Source organism: Rhopalosiphum maidis, chromosome 1, assembly GCF_003676215.2.
Source record: "Rhopalosiphum maidis isolate BTI-1 chromosome 1, ASM367621v3, whole genome shotgun sequence".
Taxonomy (NCBI): Eukaryota; Metazoa; Arthropoda; class Insecta; order Hemiptera; family Aphididae; genus Rhopalosiphum; species Rhopalosiphum maidis.
This window is the reverse complement of record NC_040877.1, coordinates 71,559,258-71,586,009: the sequence shown is the minus strand read 5'-3', so window position 1 is coordinate 71,586,009 and position 26,752 is coordinate 71,559,258. Positions and strand designations below refer to the sequence as shown.

Below are 26,752 nucleotides of genomic sequence, written 5' to 3'. Positions count from 1 at the left end.
CGACAATAATAATCAAAGCTTTAAGTTTTTGATTGTAAACATTTTCGTCACTCCGATCAATGTATTGGTTTTACAATGCCTTTGTCTGTGTGTGTGTGTGTGTGTGTGTGTGTGTGTGTGTGTGTTTACAGACAATTATATGTATGTTATTATTTTCTATACACAACGCAGAGTTGTAATTAAGGGCGGACGAGGGGGATAGATCGTCCCCAGAGCCTTATTTTACTAATATTTTGCAATATTTATGATTTAACAGTAGTCCAACTATAATATTATAAATAATAATTATCGTGTCATTGTAATACCTTGACGGAACACAATATATTACATTATAATTTATAATTTAGCATTAATCTGTAGCATACCCATTTAAGTATATACCGTTTTAACAGTTACAATCATTCCCAAGAACCATAAAATAAATTACCTATTTATAAAAGTAAAATAAAATACATTTTTTATGACGTCGTGTTCGTATTGAAATATGCTGCGCTATCTGTTCGAAAAAACTATTCAATTTTACATTTGTCCCGCACACGAATACACGATTTACTGTGCGGATAGATCGGAGAAACAATTTTCAGCCCGCGATCGAGCACACGTTGTTTCGTCTTTATATAAATATTTTTTTATCATACTGTGAATCGTTATCAACCAGTGACCACAACTCGCGGCTGGTCTGCTATCCGAGAGGCGCTTGTCTACCGGTCGTCGTCCTATAAAAATAATAAATATTAAATATAAAATCAACTAAAACACTAAGATTTCACGATCTACCGTACGATACAGTCGACAAAAATAAAATATGTCCGCGCTACAAACGGCGCTTCGACGAACGACGGCCGTGATGATGCCTAGTGGTTTCCATCATCCCGTCCGGGTTTGGTGTTCGACCAAAGCTGTCCCTACGGGTGAGTTACTATTAAATAGGTATTATTAATTCATTTATCTCCTTAAGAATCGGAATTAGCGATCCGAGGCAATGTGATGTGACCACGATTGTAAATCGACGGCTTGTGCCGTTTGAAACTGGATCGCCCATTAATTTCGTCGCGGTAATTTTTTGGTCTAAAATTCACCTCAATTATACACCGATGTTTTATTACAGACGGAAAGTTCAGGGTCTTGGACTTGAAGAAAAAAGCATTTGTGCCACACGCTAAAAAGAAGTACAATAAGACCATCACTTTACCGCCCAGGTAACATAATAATGATAACAATTATTTATCAAATTGTGTTTAAATAAATGTCAATTACATAAATCATTTGATTATTTCAGAGCTTTGAGTATGCCTGTCGATCAAGAGTGGTCTAATGTATGGCCTGGTCCTAGAACATTTCATCCAGCTAGTGTGCCATTGGCAGTACGACAAGGATATGATCAGAAAAGAGCATCACCAGGAAAATATGGCAATGCTGAGCTAATGAAAATTCCAAATTTCTTGCATCTTACACCACCGGCAATAAAAAAACATTGCAGTGCTTTAAAACAGTTTTGTACCGAATGGCCCAAGGGTTTAGAAACTGATGAAGATTGTGATAAACATTTTCCAATGACAACAATAACAACAGATTACTGTCATTCATCACCGACGATTAAAGATCCAAAAGCTAGAATAGTTACAATCAAAGTATGTAGCGATTATTGTCATTTTTACTGGAGTGTTTTTGGTGATAATACCACTCGAACCAGGCTTCTTTTTATTTTACAATATTTATTGCATACTGAAATCAGAAAATGAGATTTACCACTCTTGGATTATCTATTTGTTAGTACAGTGAAACCTCACAATAGCAGATCATTTCTTGAGGACGGGGAAATTTTCATTACTTTTCAATGTAAAAACCTTCTAATAGTGGACACTTATATTTAAAAAAAAAATACAGGAATAACAGAAACTTTTATGCATAACCAGTATTTGACAAAATCGATTTTCTTTTTTTAGTATATTTCATAAACAAATCACCGTAGATGCTTGAAATTTTAATAACATTTTTATAATAGCGTTTCTTACTGATCAAATAATTATTTAAATTTTTCTTTTTTTAATTAATTATAGACACTTAAGATTTTCAATCTTTTTTCTTTAAATGTTGATAACATTTTTTTTTGGCTGAAGATGCTTGAAAATTGAATATAAGATTCCTTAAATGTTGTCCATTTACTAAAATCTCATATAAAATGATATAATGATAAATTGAACACATCCATTACAATGGTCCACTTGACACTTGCACACCTTTTTTATCATTTATAATTTCTTTAAAAAGAAACTGGGTATGTTGTATTGATATTATATTATATTTTAAAAATTAAAAGATTTACCGCTCTTAATAGCGGATATTCAGTTTTTTCCACTATTTAGAGATTTCCTTAAAAATTGTTCAATTTTATGATGATTTAATTAATTTTTATTTTGGCTATTATTTACATTTACCCAATACATATTTCATTTAATCTTCTGTCTTGACCTACTAACAATTTTCTCACTCGATGTACTTTTCAAAAAAAAGTACTTACGGTATAGGTACAGAAAATATAAAATAAATTTGTAATGTTCTTAGTCATAGACTCATACATTTATTGTTTTGTATTTGCTAGATCAAACTAAGCACGTTAAATTTAGATAAACATGCCAGAGACAAAATGATCAGATTGGTTGGAGACAGATATGATGAAGAGTCTGATATACTCACTATTGTTACTGATCGTTGTCCGACAAGGAAACAAAACTATGATTATGGAGTTTACGTGCTCACAGCATTGTATCACGAATCTAATGTAAGATATTAGATATTTGTTATTTATACTTTAAAATGATTATAAAAACCATAGGTCCTAAATCCTAAATTTTGTATGACTGATTTTCACTACAGACCTTCGAGGAATGGGAACGACTAAAACAAGAAGCAGATATGGAACATTATATTTGGGAAAACAATCCATCAAAAAAAGCCTATGTTACATTAACTCGATGGCCAGAGAAGATTTCTGATGATGATGTAAAATCACATTCTATTGATGACGATACAGTGGGACAGAAATACAAAGAAGCTGTTACAGAATTATTAAACAATGGTAAAACTAACATTTATTCAAAAGGTAGAACACATTTAATAAAAAATCTTATTTTATAGGCGAAGATACATACACTTTGAATAAATACAAAGAGGCTGTGCTTTCGGTGTTATTACCTCAAAATATACAGTCTTAGAAAATTTGAAATTAGATATTTGTTATTTTGTACAATAAAATTAATTTTGTTCAGACTTGACTTCATCTTCTTCTACTTCATTTTCTTCTTTGATCACTATTGGTAATCTATCGCCCCATTTACTTGATCGTGCACACCAATAAGGAATCCTGTGAAATATAAGAAAACAAATTCAATATTAAAATACAAATACAAATATGATAATAATTATTAACAAATAATACGATAGAAGAACAGTGGGTTCATTAATTTATTATTAACTTGTTTTTAATAAAATTTAATTACAATTACCTTACCATATCACTACCATTACCTCATTGTATGTCCCATACAAAGAATTAAATAAATAGAAGCATTTAGATTTTATATAATGATAAGTCTATAATGTTATATTAATATAAAAAGTATTTAAGTGCTACAGATAGTTTAATAGGACTCTATTCCCGCGTGTATTGTCTCCATCTTACAAATGTACAACATAACAAATTTACATCTAGCAGTTCCAATTTTGAGAAGTAAGCTTTAAAAATAAAGTAAATTTTTTTAAACTCATAAGTAGCTCATAGTACTTTCTAATGGGGTTTTTTCACAATATTTTAATTTGTAAACGAGTTATGGGAAATATTTTATCTACTCATAACAGTAATAACTACTTAATCGATAAAGCCAACACCAAAACAGAAATAATATGCTTACCAATAACTTTGATAATGGATTAATTCACTTTAATATTAAAACTAACAACACAAAATTGGTTCTACTAAACACAAATTTATTATGTTTGTAAGACGGATTAAACATCCTATTAAACAGGTATTACTTTGATATAATTATACACAAAATAAAAAATATTTATATTATCTTAAATATTTAAATAGTACGATTTGAGAGGACATCGTATACGTCTAATGAACATAAAAACATAACAAATTTGCGTTCAGCTGAATCAATTTTATGCTATTAACATGAATATTAGAGTCAATTTACTTATTATTAAACATAATAATATTATCTAGGGCATTTGGTAAGGTTTTATTGATAATTTAATTTTTAAGTGAGTTATAGTTAAGTAAAATACTAAAACTTTAAAATGCTCATAAGTCATAACTCACTTTAAAATTAAAGTATTAATAAAAGCCTATCTATGAAACGCCCTAGATAATATTATAGCCTTAAATTTTGATAATAGGTAAATTAACTCTAACATTAAAGCTAACAGTATAAAATTGAATCCACTTTGAATCCCGCTGAACGCTAATTTGCTGTTATACGTTCGTAAGACGGAGACAACATGTCATGCGGGAATGACGTCCTCTTAAAATATAAAAGACCATAGCAGGTGCACAAAGACTTAATTCTTAAAATATATTTCTTAAATAGTTGAAAATGTTTTTTGTTGATATCAAAATGTGGTTATATGATGGCATTATGTCCTCTGAAGTCTGATGAGTACGATACACGCGGTAACAAAACCCACTAACACCCAACATAAATAAGATTATTAAATGTGCAAAAACACTCAAATTTGGTTAAAAACGTTACATAGATTTTTGAATTTCAGTTGCACTTATTATTATTGAGTAGGTACTAACAAATTATGAAACAAATTACTACTAATTTTTTAATAATATTTAGATTTTTTACGAAATATGAAAATTCTTGATGTTGCTAGTCCTGATTATAAATATTTTTATAAATTGATGCCATAACGGTATCTAAATACTATGATTTATAACCAAATGTACGTATTAGTTTTAAAATGTAACATATATTATAGTACTAAAATTACGTATAACGGAGTGCTTATTTTGATCAATTATTTATTTTTATCCACCAACATACACTAAATGTATGGTCTTATGGGGTAGTTCAAAAACACGTGATGCCGCCGGATTTAGCGTAATACCAGTTCGTCTCTGAATAAATATTTTATTTATAAAATTTATATTTATTTAATTTATATTTATAAATTTATTTAATTGAAATCAAATTTACTTGACTGGTGGTGAGCTCGATAAACGACTTTTGGTACCAGGAATTTATGCGGATGTGTATAGCTTAGAATTAGAGTTTAGTCGTTGCTAAAACACGCATGTGACACGAAAAATGATTTTTAGTACCCGGAACTTATGAAAAGTTGGCGGCCGTCTTATTGCATTACAATAATCTTCCCTTATGAATTCCTAGTACCAGAAATCGTTTTTAGAGACCAAAATCTGGCCAAAGTGTGATCATTTTTTTTTAAATAGTAATCGTGATTCGTGAACAACCCTTGTCCAGTGTTGGAGTAACCATGTTGGTGGTGATATATGTTTAGTAGCCTATCAACAACGCTGTGCTATTTTACTAAAAAAAATGTTGTTTTATTCAAATATTCAATTAAAAATTTGATAATAATTAAATAAACGTATTTAATTTTATATATTTTTTTTTTGCATATTTCATATTATTGTTTTTATTTACAGTAAAAAGATTTTTCCAACGCAAACAACAATTTTAAGACCATAATTATTAAGTTCTATTTGTTTTCTAATTTTAAACACAAACATGTTAAGCCGCGTCCAGACCAAAGAAATATTTGTCGGAAACACATGTTTTCGACTTTGTTGTTGACAATGTTTCCGATTATTTTTATTTTAAAAAAAAATACCTCTATGCCATTACTATCCTCAGGTACAACAATAATACAAGCCACAAGGTTTACTAACAATGTTAGCGTTTTGTTATAATTTGTGTAAATATTGTTGTTCAATATAAAAAAATATATTTCTTGACGTATACTAACATTTTTGGGTATAATTATTTTCTTCAGTGATAATATTTGGCCAGTTAAATCCTAACTAATATTGTCTATAAAAATTAATATAAAGCTTTAAGGTTTCTTAAACAATTCATTTTCACAAGCTATATATGATAACAAAATAAAATGTTGTACAAACACAGCATGATTGAAATTAAGTTTTAAGTTGTATTATAAAAGTATAAATCACAAGAAAATTACTAAGTTTTATAAGTTTCATTTATAGAACATAGTCTTCTATTTTCGTCCAAGTCATAACTATTATTATAAATGTAATAATAAAAAAAAAATAATGAATTATTCTTAAGTACAGAGTTGTGCTGTGGGGGGGCTAGGAGGCATGCGTCTAGGGCACATGATTGAAAGGGGCGCCAAAAAAATTGAAATGCATAATGATAAATAAAATAGGGGGTGAATATTTTTAATTTTGCCCTGGGCGCCAAATCTTAACGGCACAGCTCTATCTAAGCATAACTTTTAAAAAAAAATCTATCAACCCTACATTTTCACTAAAAATATGTTAGTTATAAAATATTAAGCATTCATACGACTATATTAAAAAGGTCACATAAAAAAGCTGTGGAGGCCATATGACTGACTGTAGGTTTCGGAGAAATTTTGTGATACTAATTAGTGATTATACAACTAAACTTTTTACCCTATATATTTATTGTGCCTACCATTAAACCTTTTAATTTTCGATAGCTGGTTTGATAAAGGTTTATAACATTTTTGATTATCTAAGTTACTTCCTAATTTAAAAAAAAATATATTTAAAACAATTTTTTAATATAACAATTTAACAAATCACATTATTCTAAAATCTGATATTCTAATGTTCTAATATTTTTAATTAATATATCATAATTAATAATCTATTAAATTATAGAATTTAGATTACATACTTTCCGTTTTTGGAAGCAGTGAATATAATTTCTTGCAGTTTACCACTGCTTGTGCACATTCGACAGATGGAATGCTTTGAACGTACTAAAACTGGTCTCACTATACGTGGCCACTGTTCGTCTGTTTTTGGCCTCTCTCCTATAATGATTAAAAAATATCAGTTAAAATGGTATTTGCCAAACAAAGTTGAGAAATATTTATTAGCCTTTTTTTATGATAACATATGAAAAATGTTCTCGTTTGATAACAGATTGTTGAGCTATCTTTGGTGTAAAATAAGACACTTCAAAATTACAAGGTGTGTCATCAGTATCATAACGCGGACAAGAATGTTCGTGAGGACACTATAACAAATAAAATGATTAATTATTGTTAGAAATTATAAATCTTATAATAAACAATTATTATAATAATTATGACTATTAATATCTTACTGGTGAAAATACATGACTTTTTGTATTGTTTTGTGAAGATACTTCTAGAAGAAGGTCTCTGGCTTCATTTATCAAACTGAATCCAGCCCTCGTTCCAATCTCAATGAGTACAATATACTTTTTAGTCTTGTTCCATAAATTTAAAAGTGTCTCAAACCGAGTTTTAATATCTGGTAGTTCAAACATGGTATAAGCAGATACGACAAGATCAAACTTCAACTGAGGACAAAAAAATTACACGAGCAATTATTATTTTTAAACACAAAATTAGTGTAATATAATATAGTCCATACGTTTGGTGAAGCTGGTAAAAATTGTCTGTAAAACAGGCCTTTAGGCAATATATCCTCATTATTTGGATTACCCTCTTGCAAAATAAGTTTTGCCAGATCATTCATAGTCGATGAAGTGTCCACACAATAATATTCTTTTAATGAGTTTCCCCAGAATTTTTTTGCATTTCTAAAAATATTTTAAAGAACCAGAATAAAACAATTAAGTCTAAAGAAAATTCTAAGTTAATGTCAGTGTAACATTAGCATCTTTATTTTTCAAATACTTTAATCATTCTTTGCATTTTTACTGAAAGGAGCAACTATATAACCTATTACAATATTTACTAAAAAAGTATTAAAACAGTGTCTAATTTGTTTTTTTTTTCAATATTTCAGTTACAATCAACTGAAGTTATTCTAATAAATATTGAAAAAAATATAAATAAGGCTGTACATTAAGACCTACTAAGTAAATAATTTAATGTATTGTATTTACCTATTTTCTGCTGATTGGCTACTAAATGAATTTTGTTATAAGCAGTATATGATAGATAGACAATAAAATATGTTACGCTGACATCTTCCTTAGTAAAAAAGGTAAAGGAAACATACAAGGTAACTGTACCAATACCAGAACCAAAATCAAAAAGGGACTCTGGTGTAAAATTTGGATCTCTCTGTTGTAATTCACTAAATATTGTTTTCACAACATTATATTCTGGAGCAATACGAGACAGCAGATACTGATGGCATACATGTTTATTATTGTAATCAATTGGTCTCCAATTGTATGTCCTTTGCGCAACAAGTCTTTCTACACGATTGTTTATGAATTTTTCAAATTTTATTTGTTGCTCTTCAGTCATGTTTTCACTGTAATCTGAAACCCCACATTTTATTCTTTATAATTCATATAGAAAATAAATAATAGTGAAACTGTTTTATAAATATATATTAAATATTAATATAAAATATTATGTATCATACCATGGGTTAATAATATTACTATACTCGTTGTAAACATTACTTTTCAGAGTATTGAAAAGAAATTTTAAATACTTTATATTTAGCAATCTATAACTAATAATAGTAATTAATACCCAACAGATAACATTTTTGGTATGATACGTTTCTACCAATTTTATCCAATTTAATATTTATACGGAATATTTTTTATTATTTTCAGCAATTCTGATGAATTCACTTAATGTAGATATTCAAGAGTGGAATTCACTGTTTTATTTAATAAACTAGAATTGTAGAATTAAAATTATACCTATAACTTACTGAACAAATACTGGAAATTAAAATAAAATATGTAATATAAATTACTAATAATCTGTTATAAGGTACAATTGTTAAATAATAATTTCATTTACTCAAAATGTACATACATTTTTTTACCAATTCAACTCTGTTTTGCTGCTTTTTATCCATTAATTCACTTTGTTCTACAGGACTGTGTCTGCTATACAGATAGTTTAATAGTAGCTGCCCATCACTCATCACATTTTTCAATTGTCCACCGGCTAAAATAAAACATAGCAATAGGAGATCCTTCTCAATTATATATTTAAAAAAAAAAAATTGGTACATCATACTATATATGTGTGTATCAAATGTTCTAACCTTTAATAGTTTTTAGGACAGTATTAGTCAAGTCATCTGGAAAAGGTTTGGCGTTAAGGGAACATCTTCCAGGATGTTTCCTAGCTTTGATTTCTTCACGTAATACCATCTGACGTACATCTTCATTGAAAATGGTAGTCAATTTCGTTTTGGTGGCGTACTAAAAACAGTAAAAACGCAAATAAAATTAAAACGATAAAAAAGTCGACGTCAAGTCATCACGGGACTACAGAGTCGTTTCAAATGCTAACATAGTATGATTATTATTCGTAAATCGTTTGTACTTACGGATCTCTTAAAAAAAGCTACGCAGCAACTGGACATCGCTTACCGGGAAGTTCGGGAATTTTTCAAAATTAAGGTCCCCTGCGCGCTGCATGGAACGCTTATCAGTTATCAACCGGCGGCGGCGTTGACGTTTTATCAGTGGCCCCTTCACGGCGGCGTTTCTCCTCCACGGCGTTTGTTCTTTCCTTAATTTTGATTTCCAATCATTTATCAACATTCCCATTCACGACAACTTGTATCGATTGGAGTTTACGCGAGTCGCAAACGGCGGGCAATTCAATTGGCTTTGTAATCGTTCTGGAAACTTATAATTTCGAGTGTCCGGATCCGCGGGCACGCGATTACAGTCGGATCGCGAGAAGAAAAGCAAAAAGATGAAATTCGCCGAGCATTTGGCCGCTCACATCACACCCGAGTGGAGAAAACAATACATCAGTTATGAAGTAGGTCAAAATGTTTTAACAATACATACAAGAATATAATATGTTATGATGCACAACAGCATTGTTTGATTAAAATAAAATTTTTTCTGATCTTGTACGTATTTATAATCTGTTGCGTTTTGCAGGAGATGAAGGAAATGTTGTACGCTGCTATCGAACAGGTGCCAGCGCCCGAACAAGTGGACCCTGATTCGCTTTCTCGATATTATGCCAAATTTGATGAAAAATTTTTCAGTTTTTGTGACAAAGAACTGGCTAAAATCAACACGTTCTATTCAGGTTTCGAACAGCATTTATGATTTCGTTTGACACCTTCCTCTGTGTGTGTTTACCCTAATAATAAAGTTGACTCGATTCCTATCACTTGAAACCTGCTGCTATATATTCATCAATTCACATCATAATATTATATCACTTGTGCATGTTACGGTTGCATGAACATTAGAATAGTGTGTGAGGGTGTACCAATTAACACTCTTCCAAGTACGCAGTATAGTTTTGTGTTCATACAGTATGCCATATGTACATTCATATTATGTTTTTCACCTAATATTGTGAACTAGTACCGATTTACCATGCACAAGTTAGAATTTATTATTTTTCAATTTTAGAGTATAATATTTTTTATACAATCTCTATTAATTGAACTGGATCATTCATTTTTTTTACCAAATAAATAATGACTATTCATTATTAAATTATATAATTTTACTAACTAATTATATAATAGTATAATACATATACCTAGCACTTATGTATCTTTAAATTTAAATAACTTATATAAAAAATTAACCTAAAAGCATATCTCAGTATTTTAGTTACAATTATATCTATTCATAGTTCGTATTTATAATTTTATAGTATGTTGAATTTATTAAGTTTCTTTAAGTAAATATTAAAATTTATAGATTTTTTGTTGTTGTATTTTTATATATTTATATATAATATAATTATTCAATTGTTATTTTTATTAATTATTCATGAATTAATTTTAGTATAATTAATCATTAAATTTTCACAAAAAGTCTGATACACAAATATAGTATTTTTATTGAGTTTTAATTTAAATTTGTATTCATTATTTTATATTTAATTACTTATTTTAGATTACTTGTGCACCATAAATTATTTTTAATATTTAACTCAACATAATTTTTCATCTATCTCTAATTTACTCTTACCAAAAATCATTTACCTAAATTACTCGGAAAATCTAATAACCTTTAATAAATACATTAATTATTATTCATATTATGTATTGATTATCGGTACAAAATTTAACACAAGAACAAGATAGAAAACATCTGTTTAATATTATATTTTTAAATTGCATCAAAAACAGTAAACAATGAAAGTTAATTCAAGTTCATGATAAATTAATAATTTACATATTGAAAGAAGCACTGAATTATCACATTCTTTAAAATTTTGTTATAGAATGTGTTTATATTTTTCAAATCTTTTTGTTATGATTAGTAATTTATTATCAACATTTAGTTGGAGGAACAACAATAATAATATCCCCTTGTTTCTTAACTATCTACTTGTAACAGTGTTACATGTATACATTATGAAACGTAAGTAATAATTTGTTAAAAGTTCCTGAATTCTTACAGTTCATTATGCTCAATTTTTATTATGCTGATTATTTATAAAAAAAAAAAGTATGTTACTACTACTTACTATTTATGTATTAATGAATGCACATGTGATACAACTATAGTTGAGAGTCAATGTTTACAATTTGTGTTTTAAAATTTTTATTTTTATTAACTAAAACAATAAATTAGACATCAAAAGTTTAAATTACACTTTTAAAATATAATTTTGTAGTTTTGTAAAAGTAACATTGGTATAATTTCCATATTTTTGGTTTTTCACCTTGACTAGAATTGATTGACCTCATACTAATATTAAAATTAAAGACTTAATACTAATTAAAAAGATGTATCCACAGTAATTAGCATCCAGTTATATTTATATTAGTTATAGAGAACTCATACCTATTTTATTTGAAACATTCTACTACAATGTAGAAGGATTTATGTTGAAATATTTAAATAGGAAGGTAGGTAAGTAATCATTTCTGTATTAGTATCCACCTACCTACCGCAGAAAATAATATTAACGATATGATAAGTGTTATTAGAACGTACTAAATAGGTATTAAAACTTAAAACAGTTTTATTCTATCGAGTTTTTTTATTTCAGGCACCTAACTATACATTTAATCTATATACTTAAACGAGTAAATGATTAATGATTGCACTGATCAGATTTTTAGTGTCTTATCAAATACTTTTAGATTCTGAGTGATAATAACCTATTGATTTTAAACTAATTTTGAGCTGTTTATATATAATAGGTACTTAGGTATTTAATTATATTCGAGCTAATATACTCATCAATTGTCTATAGAAATTAATCAATATCGAAAATACATAAGTACAATTTTCATAGACATAAAAAATTACAAGACTACTAAACTTGTTTAAGAAGTTACTCAGTAGTAACACTTGGGAGCATAAAATATTTTTAAAAATTAATTCAGCAGTTTTATTTTTAATAAAAAATAAATTAACTATTAAGTAGTAGGTGACTAGTAGTATAAATCGATTATTATATATCCAGGGTATCTTAAAAAGTAGAGGCTGATTCACATCTTTGCAGCTCAGAATAATTTATTATTAAATTCGAATTTAACACAACCATTACAGACTAAATGAATCTACCTATTTAATGGTCTCAATGACGAGGTTTTGACCAACTAGGTATACATAAAAGTGATTTCTCGGATTTTTAAACAAATAGTAATTTATAATTTGAGCAAATGGTTGTAAGTTACTTACAAGTTAAAAGTATACAAAATATTAAAAGTTAAATAACTAAGTAAGTAGGGAACTACTAAACATACTGGCACTTTATTAATTTAAAAATTACCTACAACACATAGCCTTAAACGTAGGTAAGTACATTATCTAATATTAATCAATAGCAAAAAAATGTTTGCCACTAACAATAATATGTCGGTAGCCAACACGGAATTTGTTTATATATGTTTAAATATTCACATAAGTTAGGTACTTAAGTCTTAAAGATACAGCAGTAGGTAATTATAGGTATATGTATTATAGTATAGAATTGTGGATATGAAAATACATTGTTAATAGGAGGTACCTACATTGGTTACATTATTTGTAGTTTAATCGTTATAAATTAAATATTAAAATACGCATCAATGCATTATTATTGATGATTATAGTAGAATTGTTCAATAACGGATGATGAAAATTCAGTGTATCATAGAAATTGTCTTTGTCAAACATGAATTAAACTTAATCAGTTCTTTTTCCATCAAATTTAATTGTTTGATTATTATATATTGAAGCATATATATATATATATATTATCAAATAGTACCTATAATAACCAACGACTTTTATGTTACATTGTTACGTAATACGTTTACAAATAAATGAGTGTAATTATGATCTACATAATATTCTTATGATAAGTAGGTATTTGACCTGGGAAATAAAAAAGACAAACAAAATATTAAAAGGGACGCAGAAGTTTTGTGGTAGGTAACTTATACCTACTTAATTTGCAATTTGTGTCCTAGTTGATTTAAATGGTAAGATAAAATACCTATTTTTAAATTAATTAATGTATTAACAAGTACTACATACTACATATAGGTTATAGTTTATAAGATAGGTATCTATATAGTATATAATATGTATATTGTAGGTATATAATCTTGTGGAATTAGGTACAAATATGTATATAAGGTAGGTAATTTTAAACGAAGTATGTTTGCCACGAATATTTTCAATAGGTTATTAAAAATTATAATACAATTTTCATATTTAATATATCACCACTTGAGATATAGATCTACTATAAAGTCTTTACAAGACACTATAACATTAATTTTCAAAAGCCTAATTAACATGAATAGTATAAATTAAAAATTAATTTTTATTCTTGTTAAAGACAATTCATTAGTACTAGTTGTAAATAATATTATATAATGGTGCATTGATGTATCTATTACTAAATAAGTATGAAATAAATAGTTGTCCTCCTTTCGAATAATAATAATATAAAATAGACAATCCATAGAATTATTATTATAATTAATTGTTTTTTAGTTAGGTATATTTAAACAAGCGGATATCAATCTTAATAATTGTTATTTGTGATTAGTACATATTATGTGCGTTCAATTTAATAAAATATGTACACAGAGGTCTTAATACAATAAACATATTATGACGTGTCGTATATGTGTATATTTTCATAATAGGAACTAATAAAATAGGTAATCATATTACAATGTGGAGTTTTAAACAAATCGTCTAAAAGTGAAAATGAAAATATTATTTTTTTCTGTTTCCTAATTGTTTATTTAAAAAACAACTATACCCAGATAGAACATAGAACGAAAGTTTTTTAACGTAAATGGATATAGGCAAATTAAGAACATAAAAACTGATATCAGTATGTATGTGATTCTCCAAATCTCCATACAAAATATATTTTACAAATATATAGGTATATATACTTACCCGAAGTATTGTGCAACATATAATATGGGTAATGATAATATGTTGAATACCATTTCAACATCTAAAATTACCCTTTAAAGTTTGATCTTTGATATATATATACATACATGCACTTGTATAATTATTCACGAGGAATGATTTTAATGCCAGCTTTTGCTATGCAACTGGCAAGATTTAATTCCATGTTGTTTTTTTCTTGAGACCGATTTTTGGCAAACAAACTTATTCGGTCGCGCTCAAGTATAACATAAATAATATATATATATATATAAATAATATAATATAAAATATATAATAATATTTAAATTAAAAAGAACTACTATATTAATGAAAATACCATAGTAAATTTGATGACCAAAATAATATATTATGTTATAATAACATAATAATAATATGGAGAAAACACAAATCGTTGCCAATAAATTTCAACGTACCAGCTACCTATTCATATATTATGGTTATCTACAGAACATGCCTTCTTGCCAAGATTTTTCAGTGATTCTTTTTTATTACTAAAATAGGAATAAAGATCACAAAAATCTATTTTAATTCCATTTATTCGAAACCGACATAAAGCGCATAGACGTACTTACAGCAGAAATAATACAATACAATACGCATAAAATAATAACTAAGCGCAGAACAACAGTAATATGTGTACAAAACAAATTGTTTTAACTACGTTCTATTAATCTATAATGTATCAATATAACATGCTCTAGCTATATAATATTATATGATTTATTATAAATTAATAATAGTTGGTATAAGCACTATTTTTTTTATTTTTTGAGAGGGGGTCACTATAAATTGCCCACAAATATACATTCTATTTTTTGGATTATATTCAAAATTCAAAATCCTATACTCAGAACTGGGTTCAACTTCGTGAATAGCTATCATTAATTAGTAATAAACACTGTATTTTTAGATACCTATAATAACAGATTGAGTAACAAAATGCTAGATATAGTAGGTACCAGTACCTAGTACAACATTAAAATAATTTAAGAATTATTTCTAAAATATTTTTTTATCTAAACTAATTAATTTTGTTAGATTTTTGATAATATTTGTTTTTGTTTTTATTGGGTAAAACTGTAAATTTTATAATAAACAAAATAATATTTTAAACATTGCGATTTGGTCTAAATAGCGATCTGGTTTCATTTAGAAATCTTACATATATTTCTTTTAAAATAATAATATTATCATATTATATAGTAGGGCATCAGTAGTGTTTGATCGGAGAACGTGTAAAACCAGGGAAGTCGCTCAACTGTATGCTTTATAGTAGTTGAAGATGTACATATTGAGTAGGTTACAGCGTGTGGTTAAATTTGAATTTGATGATAAATTACTGTATATTATAATGAAAAAACAATTCTGAGCTAAGAATGCCAGAGATGGTCTATCCATACGAATGTCAACATTTGAAATTAAAACCATCAAGTTATACCAAAATGTGACTACAATTTTAAGAAATTTTATTTTGGCTTTTCAAATTTTACTACCTCAGGTATAAAAATTAAAAGTCAAATGAATTTTCAACTACCAAATAGCTTGTAAATTTTTGTAATTTTATAGAACTTCATCAAAATGTAATATATATATATTTTTTTATTGATTATTTTGAACAGTACCAAGAAATTTCTACTTTGGTTTTCTCAAAGTACATACTAAAATCAATTTTTATCATAATTTTCCTTCTTGTTTGAAAATTTTAAAGCCGGTTAAATACAAAAAATTTAACTTCTTTATTTAAACTTCTCGTTAAATAAATAATTATGCACACGATCTTTATCGCGATTCTGCCTCTTGTTGGTATTATATTTCTGTTTTCTATAGTCTATAGTATAGTTTTGTATTTGCAATGTTGTAGAAAAATTGGCAGAAGCAACCAGAAAATTTGCCAACCTCCAGAGTGACCTGAGAGAGGCTCAAGATGACAAAATCAAACCTAAAGACGCTAGCGGTAATTTGAAGCCGGTAAAACGAAAAATTCTTCGTAAAAACACCACGACGCGTAAGACTCAAGAACTGAAGTTAGCTTTCAGTGAGTTCTATCTGAGTTTGATTCTACTGCAGAACTACCAAAATTTAAATTACACCGGCTTCCGGAAGATTATGAAAAAACACGACAAGGTACATGCAGATCAATGTGAATTATTTTTTATGACTGTATATTTATACCAATCAACGTTATGATTATGTATTTTGTTTTACATAATATTATTCTAATTAGAGATATTTACCTCCTTGGATTACCAACTTATGCCAATATCAATCAATTTCAATCCCCGCAAACGTATTCTTCTCGTAGTAAACATAATAATTCTGTTTGAATCAGATTTTACTTAGTACATGTAACGTGGCAACTGCGGACACGACGATTAATATAAATTAATAATAAATATATAGTTTAATTTTTTTTGCGTCTTTAAAATGTTATCGTTTTTGAAAAACTAGCTATTACCAAACTACTAAACATTACTCTCGTACACACTTATGAACTCTTGTCCTATACAGTTGTACACTGTTATTATTTAAACCAGCTATTTGTTCAATCATTGCTGTAAAATTAAACGGGCTGTTTTCGCTTAAACTGTATTATAATAATAATATATTATTACAGCGACCAACTATATGATATACACTATGTTATTATTATATTATCTGAACAAATGGTGGTTTGTGTGATAATATAGAGAAAAACCTAAAATGTATAATTTATATACTATGTAAATGGTTACATGAAAAATCAAAATACATTTTTGATCTTCCTTAGACTTTTGAAAAATAATATTTTAATTGAATATTTAGGTAACCCCACGTAACTACAAAAATATTATTAAAGTATTATATTGTAATTATATAGAAAATAAATGAAACGTGATGTTTTTACAGCACGAATAACTTATTTTTCGAGTAAATATTATACCTTTGATAATATTTAGTGGGCATACCTAATTTATATTAGGTATATATTTTTATAACACAAAGTCGATAAACCTTCTTGTTCTTATAAGTATATTATGTGTAGTTTAGATAACCTATTGTTGGCCTATTTAAATTGTGTTACAGAACGTACAGACGCGAACTAGTTTTTGGAATTGTTTTATTTTTTTAAATTTTAGAGCCCGCTATTACATTAGCTGTTAAAATTAATATAGTACCTATATCGAAGAAATATATTATGTTTTCATACCTGGACAGGTGAAAAGAAAATTTTATTTCCCTTACAATATAAAAAAAAAGTAATAAATAATAAACAAAATTAATTAAAATATGCATTGGTGTTATTATTTTGCATCTCGCGCATAATATGCGTGTATAATTTAAGTAGATTTAAGTACATATATAATAAACTAAATAATAATTAATAATTTATAGATTTTATGTTTTAAAAATATTCCAAAATAATTAATAACCAATTGTATGACATAATTATTTCTAAAAAACCTATTTAAGATTTAGTTATGTATCAAATTTTATTTTATTAATATGTACAACTGTGAAAGTATGAAAAGTTTTCAGTATTTTAACGTTGAATTATATTATACCTATTTGTGTGCGTTCGTTTAAGTTACTGGGTTCGGAAGGCGGTTCCGGAGGTCGGTGGAGATCGGAAGTAGTGGAAAACGCCCATTTCTACTGTAACAAAGACATTGACCGGCTGATAAGCGAAACCGAGGCTACCGTAACACAGGGTCTGGAAGGAGGAGACCGACAAAGGGCCATGAAGAGACTGCGAGTGCCACCACTCGGCGAACAGCAATCACCTTGGATCACGTTCAAGGTCGGCCTATTTTCCGGCGCTTTTGTCGTCATGCTGCTCGCGGTTGTCATCACCGGTGAGTGAATTAAAAAAATGTAGCATTTACCTACAAGTTTATATAAACAGAATACCGTGAAAATGTATAATATTATCATTATATTATGTAGGGTATTTACTATACATTTATAAAGTATTTGCGTTAAACTGTTAAATCAAATTTTTTATTATGAATTATGTGGTGACATTATCTCGATGATAAATGTCCAGTTAAGTCTTTTAGTCTGTTGACAATATCATTTTTATTATTTGTAATAATACGACTTACAGTGCCATAGCTAGAGGGGGGGAGTCCCGGGCTCAAGCCTACCCCCCCACCGAAATTTCAGACGACAATAATTTTATTAATTTAATTACCGTTTGTGGTGATAAAGCAACGCCACTCTTATCACACTTAATTAATCTTGATTTGATAATAATTTGAATTATATTGCCAGAAATACAGTGCAAACTTAATTTGTTGTCATAATTGGCTATAAAAAATTAACCCCCCACTCCTCGGAAAAAAATGTCTGGCTATGGCACTAACAATTTGTATCACAACTAGAATTGAAAATTGTATATACATTAACCGAAATCCACTTGGGTAGAAAAATTCATAACTTGCACTTGTGTCCAATCTAGTATAAGTCCCTTATACTATAGGTATCTGATCGGCCCAGTTAGAAAACAATTTCTAGTCACCATTTATCGTTGATTCGTAGGCATCGCTCATAGTAACGAGAACACGGATTGGCGGGTCATGGTTAGACTCTACCGGGGCCCGCTGCTGCTGGTCATATTCCTATTTCTGATGGGCATAAACGTTTACTGCTGGCGTTCGTCGGGCGTCAACCACGTGCTCATCTTCGAGTTAGACCCAAGAAATCATCTCACCGAGCAGCACATTATGGAGTTAGCTACCGTCTTCGGTCTGGTGTGGGCCGGCTCGGCGCTGATATTCCTGTATAGCGAGGCGCTACACATACCACCGTACATAAACCCGCTGATCCTGGCTGTGCTCATGATTGCGTTCCTGTTCAATCCCACCAAGACACTACGGCATGATGCCCGTTTCTGGGTGCTGCGTGTAGCGGTAAGCTATATTCTGTAGTTTTCTATGTATACATAATAGGTTGGTCTTTTTTTGCTTATGCTTTTTTATCGTTCCCACTCTAAAAAAAAAAAATGGTTTAATTATACTAAAGAAAGGTACGAAAAAAAATTCAAACCATTTGATTATTTGTATTGATTTTGTGTTGTAAAAGCTCTGAAATTTTACAAAAAAAAACATTTTTGGAAATCATTATATTTTTTAAATAATCATTATGGCTTAAGAAAAAAAATGTCACCATACTATAATAATACCATAATTTAATAAATACTAATTCTTTTATAAATATTAGAATCTTTTTGAAATAATTGAACTTAGATTGTCAAAAAATTACAATAATAAAAATTTTATACTTATCACTTTGACCAACAATAATTGGGTTTTAAAAATAACCATATGAAAAATAAATACATGCTCATGTTTTATTACGACGTAGGTACGCATACTGTTCGCTCCGTTCTTCTACGTGGGTTTCGCAGACTTTTGGCTGGCCGATCAATTGACTAGCTTGGTGCCTGCGTTGCTAGACTTTCAGTACCTCGTGTGCTTCTATTTGACCAACGACAAATGGATGTCAAATAAAAGTAACGGACTTTGCTCACGAATATTACATATTTATATTAGTATAAAATTAAAATTAGCTACTAAAAAATAAAAACATATACCTGTTATAATAATATTTGTAAAACTTATAGTATTATGTAGACTGTATAGTGTACAGCGTAGTTTCCGGTAAACATGTCCAAATGAATATAGAATAATTTATTTCGGAAGAGATTATAATATGTTTAGAGTGAATGCTTAGTAATATGGTAATGACGAAAGATCAGTTATAAACATTTTCATTGAAATTTTATCTATTTTAAGAAATTATAAATAATCAAGAAATACTTATAAATATTTTATGTACCTATATATATATATTTTTTTTTTTTACAGTTTGTTGATTTGCGCGTTGTAATTTATGTTTAGACATATTTACCAAAATTCATAGATTACCTATTATACATCATATTGGAAGCAATTCGAAACCTAACACACCTTTATTATCTCGTGTCTTATATACAGCAATCGATATAGACGGCAGCAAGTGTGTGGAACGTGTATGGCTATTGCGGCCATTCGTCGCGTGTCTGCCTGCATGGTTCCGATTCATGCAGTGCCTGAGACGGTATCGGGACTCACGGGAGGCGTTCCCTCACCTGGCCAACGCCGCCAAGTACGCAACTACCTTCTTCGTGATAACATTTTCATTTTTAAACCTTCAATACGCAAGTAAGATTTATTCCTTAACGCAGACGTTACGTCGATAACAGATAATAAAAATATTATGTACTTTTTAATATAATATATTGTAAAATTTTAAAGATAGAAATTAAAAATTCAATTTTTAGCCATAATTGAAAACTTAGAAATAGGTTATTGCCTTTTAAAAGCCAAACATTATTAGTATATTTGGCAATATAAAATGAATTTACATTTTTCTCCAAAAGAATTTCAAAACGATTTAATACCTTTTGGAAAAATAATTAGATACTGTTCATTTTTAAAATAATAATCTTGTATATTATGTTCTGAGAAGAAGCTCAAAAACGTTAGCATAGTGTTTTTTTTAAATTGTATTTAAGAAAAAACATTTTATTTAATCTGTTTGTTACAAGTGCTTATTACTATTATAAGACGTATCATTCCCTCTACAATGTAATGTAATATGTTTAATATATAATAATTTTATTATTGGTTAAACGTGTAATTAACAGTAGTTAATTTTTTTTTATTCATATATTATAGAGAACAACCCCAAAGAAGACGCAAGTGTTTTCTTCTACCTGTGGATATCAGCATCCATATTTAGTTCCCTATATTCTTATATTTGGGATATCAAAATGGATTGGGGACTTTTTGATCGGAACGCCGGTGAAAATAGATTCCTTCGTGAAGAAATCGTGTACTCGTCAACAGTAAGTAATACTTAACAAGTGTCAATTTTACAATGCTCACAGTTAACGGATTTAAAGGTATATTTGTGAAAATACGAGTTTGAGTAGGTCTTGATTATTGATAATGCTTTTTTTTGTGTTGTACTAAATAATTTGTATTATATAATCGTATGTAAACTATATATCGTATAGTTTTTGTCTTATAAAAAGTTACGAGTCAGTCAGTACTTATAGTAATTTTTTATTTACATTTTTACATTTACACGATTTTTTGGTGACATATGTAACATTATCAAAAAAATTACCTTATTTCTAATTTATATTGATTATTATAATAATAATATAATCTGTAAACAAAGGTAATCGTTTCTATAAGCAAAAAGATAATTAGTTTTCATGAACCAAAACCTAATGTATGTGTGAGCCACCACATAACAGCATATTATAAGGGTTGAAAAATCTAAGAACACCCCGGGATTTTTAAGGAATTTATTTATATAACTTTTATTGAAGTAGGTCAAATTGTTTTTGAGATTAGCCGAGAAAATGCGCATATTTATATTTAAAAATCAAAAAATAACGGAAATATTTATTGCTGTAAGACCAATACAATATGTTCAACTAAACAATTAAACGAAACTCTAGCCTTAGAATTTAGAATAAATACAATGGCAGGTATTTAAATTATGTACATTTTTGCAAATGGATATCGTCATTATACCCACTTGTTTAATTGCACTAATGTCTTTCCACAAAATACGCCATATATTTGTATATTAAAATAAATTAATGTATTAATGCGTGTTTTTCAGTGTTAGTAAACATATAGTGTAATACCCATACCTACACTGTTCATATTAATGAGTACTTTTGCCTTTTGGTTGTACAAGATAGAACATTATTAACCGATAATGATCATAATTCTAAATAAATAATGGTTTTACGTAATTGTTGAAAATTCCAATTTATTTAAGTCAATAAATACAACACTATACGACAATTCCAATAGAACTAAGTTCTAAACAGAATGTGTATCTATATCTATTATACATTGACTAATGACTTAGTGGTACCATATATAAAGGATTCTCGATTGAGAGGGTCAGAGCAATATCATAATGAACTAAAAATAGTATATTATAGTTTATTACAATTTTTTTTAGTGACTACAAATTGTATAATAGTACTATGAGGTTTATTTTTGATAACGATTTTAATTAAAGGGCTGTGGGTGTTTTATACTACCAAATACTCTTTCCCGTTTCAATGTACCCTATAAATTGATTTGTAACGTAGCATTCATATTTTTGTTTGTAATCGATCAATATTTGTATGCAAATTAGATAACAATATAATTACTGTCATGTCAAGATATCGGTTACGTTTAATGAAAGTCTTATCGTTAAACGAGTATTTACATTTTACAGCGGCCTAATATGTATTATATTTTATTTTCAGGCATTTTACTACATCGCGATTGTCGAAGATTTTGTCTTACGTTTCGGTTGGGCGCTGTCAATGTCTCTAACCGAAATGGGCTATGTTCATGGTGACTTAATGGTATCCATTTTGTCGCCTCTCGAAGTAATGAGGTTAGTTTACCGTGTTGTGACATTTATAAGTTGTATAAAATAAGTATTTTAAATGTTTCAAATATTGTTTACAGTTGAATATTATTGTAATTATAATTAACTGACGTATTCCGAAATAATTTAAAGACCATTACAATTTCTTTTAACGGTAAAACCGATTTTGTGAATACATACACATATCTCAAGTTCCGTAGTAATCTATTAACTTAAAACGTGATTAATTATTGAAGTGTCTCATGATTGATATAATTATGTTTAACTCATCTACTTATATGAATAGACTATAGGATATTAAGAGTATTTAATGGCAATTGAAAATATTTTGAAATTATTAGATGTTATTTGAATTGCTTATTTATTACGTTGAAGTCCAATAATGTACCGCACAAAACTATATTAGAGTAATTTTTTTTTAAATAAACAATACGTATCTACGAATATTAACTGTTGAGATATTATTCATATTATTTTAAATCAATAGAATAAATCAATCGAAATATTAAAATGTATTTATTATAAATTTCCAAGGTAAAATGTATTGTACTCGTATATTTTCATTAATTTCTATTTAAAACACTTAGTATTAATAATTAATAAAATTATACAATATATCATACAAGCGTTTTGGCCTTGAATATGTGCATTGTGTATTTTTGCTCATAATGAATAATTGCCTTTTAAAGTCCAAAATCAAAAGATAAGTATTTTGTTTCACTTTATGTTCCGAAATAATTGATATTTTTATTATATATCATTATTACTTTATTTACTATCTTGCATTGAAAAAAAATATAAGAGTAGGCACTTACTACTGAGATTACAAGGTAAAAAAAAAAGTTAATTAATAAATAAAGATAATTAAATACGAGAAAAACGGGGAGAATTTATTTTTAGGATCTCAAATCATAGACAGATATTATATTATATTACAAAACTTGTATTCATTTAATTATATCAAATATTGTTATTTATAATATATATAATAAATTATTGGTTAAATACTTGAATGTATACTCTATAAGTTTCTAATATGGCTGAAAAGAAGAAAGCCATTAACACGGACAATTATTTTGGCCAGTAAAAAATTAATTGTTCAATAAATTATAATTTAATTTAATCCGTGAAATTAATTGAGTACATACAAATTTCCCATATTGTTTCAATATTTTACAGTAGATTTTAATATTGTTAGAGTACAATTTTGAAATATATTACATAATAAGTACTATAAGTAGGATTAAAAGACAAAATGCTTACTTGTTTCATTTAAAATATTTATTTTAACAAAAAAAAATATTATTAAAGTAGCTTATTATTTTTTAGCGTGCAGTTAATATAATATCAATGCATATGTATTTATTTTACATTCACAGATAAATGCTTAAAATGTTTAAAACATAATTATATAATATTTATTGTACATTTGATTGCTTAAATTAAATTAATTTATGTATTTTTTGATTTGTCGATACGCGAAACCTCTTTTAGGTAGGTAGGTAATATGAAATGTAATTATTTATGTTTAATTTGATTTTAAATAGGTAAACTACTAGCACCAGTAGTATATATCTACCTACCTACACGTCAAGAAATAAAATTAACCATTTATTTCATATACATATTTTTTTGCATTTTTAAGTATCTCTAGAGCAATTAAAAGTATAAATTATGATGAATCTGTAAAAATTAAATTACTAATAATATATTTCCTACTCATTATTTTTAAGCATTTGTATAGTCATCGTGGTTATAATAAATTACATGTTTTTTTTATTTTTCAACTGTTTTATCCGAAACTGTGATTTTAACATATTATAGTTAACTGAGTTTTATTTTTATTTTTATTTAACAATATGCCTATACTTGCTCATTTATTAATTGTATTTCATTACTTTATTAAAAATGTTGTGGTTATGCAGCGATCGTTGTAATCGTGCTAAACGTAATTGTGTATATATAGTACCTACATAATAACAATAATTTTCCAAAACAAAATCACGTCGTAGTTAAAGAATTGACGTTTAAAAAAACATCGATTAGACGCGTGTTACTGCACAAATTAGCAATACCGATGAAAATAATTTTAAAAAAAACCACAATACAATATATAATTGGTATTTAGGTACTATACTCACGATAATATTGCACAACGGATTGTTTATATGAAAAATATAAACAATAAAATCTCCTCCAACGGAAAATTGCAGATAGCGGACGTTCTTCAGAAAATAAAATACAAACTTTTTATAAGATAAATCGTCTGAATAGCGGACACAATTCCGAATATTGTATATAATTTTAATAATTTGAAAGTATCTCACTAGAGATTTCACTATAATATAATATTTTAAAACATCGTGTCTTTTCACTAGATACCTATATCTACTATTTTATTATCATTTATCTTATGCATATTATGAATTAATGAATTTTCACTTGTTACCTATTATTATACATACCCGCCTATACATTATACATTTTAAATTTATATTCTTCTATGTTATATGCACACACAGAAGATTCGTCTGGAATTTTTTTCGACTAGAGAACGAACACCTGAACAACTGCGGCCGATTCCGGGCCGTTAGGGATATTTCGGTAGCACCCATCGACAGCTCGGATCAAACTCACATATTGCGGCTAATGGACGAACCGCTGACACCACATGATCTGAACAGAAACCGGAGGAACAAGATGACCGGTGGTGGTGGTATCGGCAAGAAGATACCGAACCTCACGTTCCAGCCCAGTCGGTCGGTTGACGAACAGGCTTCACTCATATTGGCCAGCTTGGGCACTCGCTGAACTACCCGAACCACCGATACGACTTAGCGCCACCCATCCAGAAACAACATTTTTGAAAAAAAACATAGGTCGTGTACTTTGTATAATTATGAAGTTCTATTGTTATCGATCCAAATGATCTACAAAGAACAGATTTATCGAAGTGCCAGAGTTGATTCCTTATAATATAAGTCGTTTATTTAAAAAAAAGTCATCTGGTGCCCCTCCCCTCGTACTGGGTATAACCCTAAGTGTCAATTTTTATTTTTATTTTCTACGCACCATAATGTATTATGAACTTCATTTCGATGTATTCCTAGCACTATTCATATTATTAAACTTTAAGCCACGGATATTCCGTGAAAATAAGATCTATCTCAGTATCACCCTCCCTTGTTGTAATTAAGTTGGGTTTTCTTTTTTTACCCACCTATTTTATTATTATATTTCATCATAGCGTTAACGATTTTCTATTACTATACAATTTTAAGATGCCAATAATATAAGACGGATCAAAAAAGAAAAAAAAATCTAATTATCATATGATAAATCAAAAGTTTAGTTGTAATTTAATTTAAAATTAAGATATAACTATGTTCTCGTATAGTTGTATATTTAAAAGACGTATTTGTATCCTAAATTATTAAAAGTATTACATTATTGAAAAATGAAGTATAAAATAACATTGGATTGAATTTTTTTCATTAAAATATATAAATTATTAAAAAATAACTAAAAAACATAAATAACTTAAAATAAGACAATACATCAAAGATGCATATAATAAAAAATGAATCATTTTTATCTCAAATATACTATTTTTTCTAGATAAAATACACAGGTATGTTATTTCTATATTTTTTATTCTTAGTTTTAAAAATTAAATTTTTTTCTTTTTAATTTTGTTATTTTAGTAAAAAAAATAATCAAATTTTGTCTAGAAATAA

General features: G+C 27.9%; 3 protein-coding genes across 3 annotated transcripts; 2 read left to right on the top strand and 1 right to left on the bottom strand.

The window, feature by feature from the left end:
• The first annotated feature begins 663 nt into the window (after positions 1-663).
• LOC113550461 (28S ribosomal protein S35, mitochondrial) lies at positions 664-3,275 on the top strand. Its single transcript, XM_026952291.1, has 6 exons — positions 664-911; positions 1,109-1,199; positions 1,280-1,631; positions 2,603-2,782; positions 2,878-3,079; positions 3,139-3,275. The coding sequence occupies exons 1-6, from the start codon at positions 806-808 to the stop codon at positions 3,213-3,215; spliced, it is 1,008 nt and encodes a 335-aa protein (XP_026808092.1). The 5' UTR covers positions 664-805; the 3' UTR covers positions 3,216-3,275.
• Positions 3,070-9,689, bottom strand: LOC113550460 (methyltransferase-like protein 17, mitochondrial). Its single transcript, XM_026952290.1, has 9 exons — positions 9,548-9,689; positions 9,260-9,419; positions 9,025-9,159; positions 8,243-8,510; positions 7,649-7,817; positions 7,356-7,574; positions 7,127-7,265; positions 6,921-7,059; positions 3,070-3,364 (listed from the first exon to the last, which is right to left on the bottom strand). The coding sequence occupies exons 1-9, from the start codon at positions 9,581-9,583 to the stop codon at positions 3,256-3,258; spliced, it is 1,374 nt and encodes a 457-aa protein (XP_026808091.1). The 5' UTR covers positions 9,584-9,689; the 3' UTR covers positions 3,070-3,255.
• A 71-nt stretch (positions 9,690-9,760) lies between these two features.
• LOC113550458 (xenotropic and polytropic retrovirus receptor 1-like) lies at positions 9,761-26,396 on the top strand. Its single transcript, XM_026952289.1, has 10 exons — positions 9,761-9,990; positions 10,116-10,269; positions 16,444-16,706; positions 18,148-18,415; positions 19,101-19,471; positions 19,926-20,073; positions 20,558-20,764; positions 21,281-21,450; positions 22,888-23,021; positions 25,538-26,396. Exons 1-10 carry the CDS (start codon positions 9,922-9,924, stop codon positions 25,824-25,826), a joined length of 2,073 nt encoding a protein of 690 aa, XP_026808090.1. The 5' UTR covers positions 9,761-9,921; the 3' UTR covers positions 25,827-26,396.
• The last annotated feature ends 356 nt before the right edge of the window (positions 26,397-26,752 follow it).

What these genes read in the sequence shown, in the direction of transcription:
- LOC113550461 (XM_026952291.1), top strand. Translation starts at nt 806, where the DNA reads ATGTCCGCGCTACAAACGGCGCTTCGACGAACGACGGCCGTGATGATG. An exon ending in CATTGTATCACGAATCTAAT is followed by an intron (nt 2,783 to 2,877) that starts GTAAGATATTAG and finishes TTTTCACTACAG; the next exon opens with ACCTTCGAGGAATGGGAACG. An exon ending in TACAGAATTATTAAACAATG is followed by an intron (nt 3,080 to 3,138) that starts GTAAAACTAACA and finishes CTTATTTTATAG; the next exon opens with GCGAAGATACATACACTTTG.
- LOC113550460 (XM_026952290.1), bottom strand. Translation starts at nt 9,583, where the DNA reads ATGTCCAGTTGCTGCGTAGCTTTTTTTAAGAGATCC. An exon ending in AGTTGAATTGGTAAAAAAAT is followed by an intron (nt 8,511 to 9,024) that starts GTATGTACATTT and finishes GTGGGGTTTCAG; the next exon opens with ATTACAGTGAAAACATGACT. An exon ending in AAAGTCATGTATTTTCACCA is followed by an intron (nt 7,266 to 7,355) that starts GTAAGATATTAA and finishes TATTTGTTATAG; the next exon opens with TGTCCTCACGAACATTCTTG.
- LOC113550458 (XM_026952289.1), top strand. Translation starts at nt 9,922, where the DNA reads ATGAAATTCGCCGAGCATTTGGCCGCTCACATCACACCCGAGTGGAGA. An exon ending in GCTCGCGGTTGTCATCACCG is followed by an intron (nt 18,416 to 19,100) that starts GTGAGTGAATTA and finishes GTTGATTCGTAG; the next exon opens with GCATCGCTCATAGTAACGAG. An exon ending in TCTGGGTGCTGCGTGTAGCG is followed by an intron (nt 19,472 to 19,925) that starts GTAAGCTATATT and finishes ATTACGACGTAG; the next exon opens with GTACGCATACTGTTCGCTCC.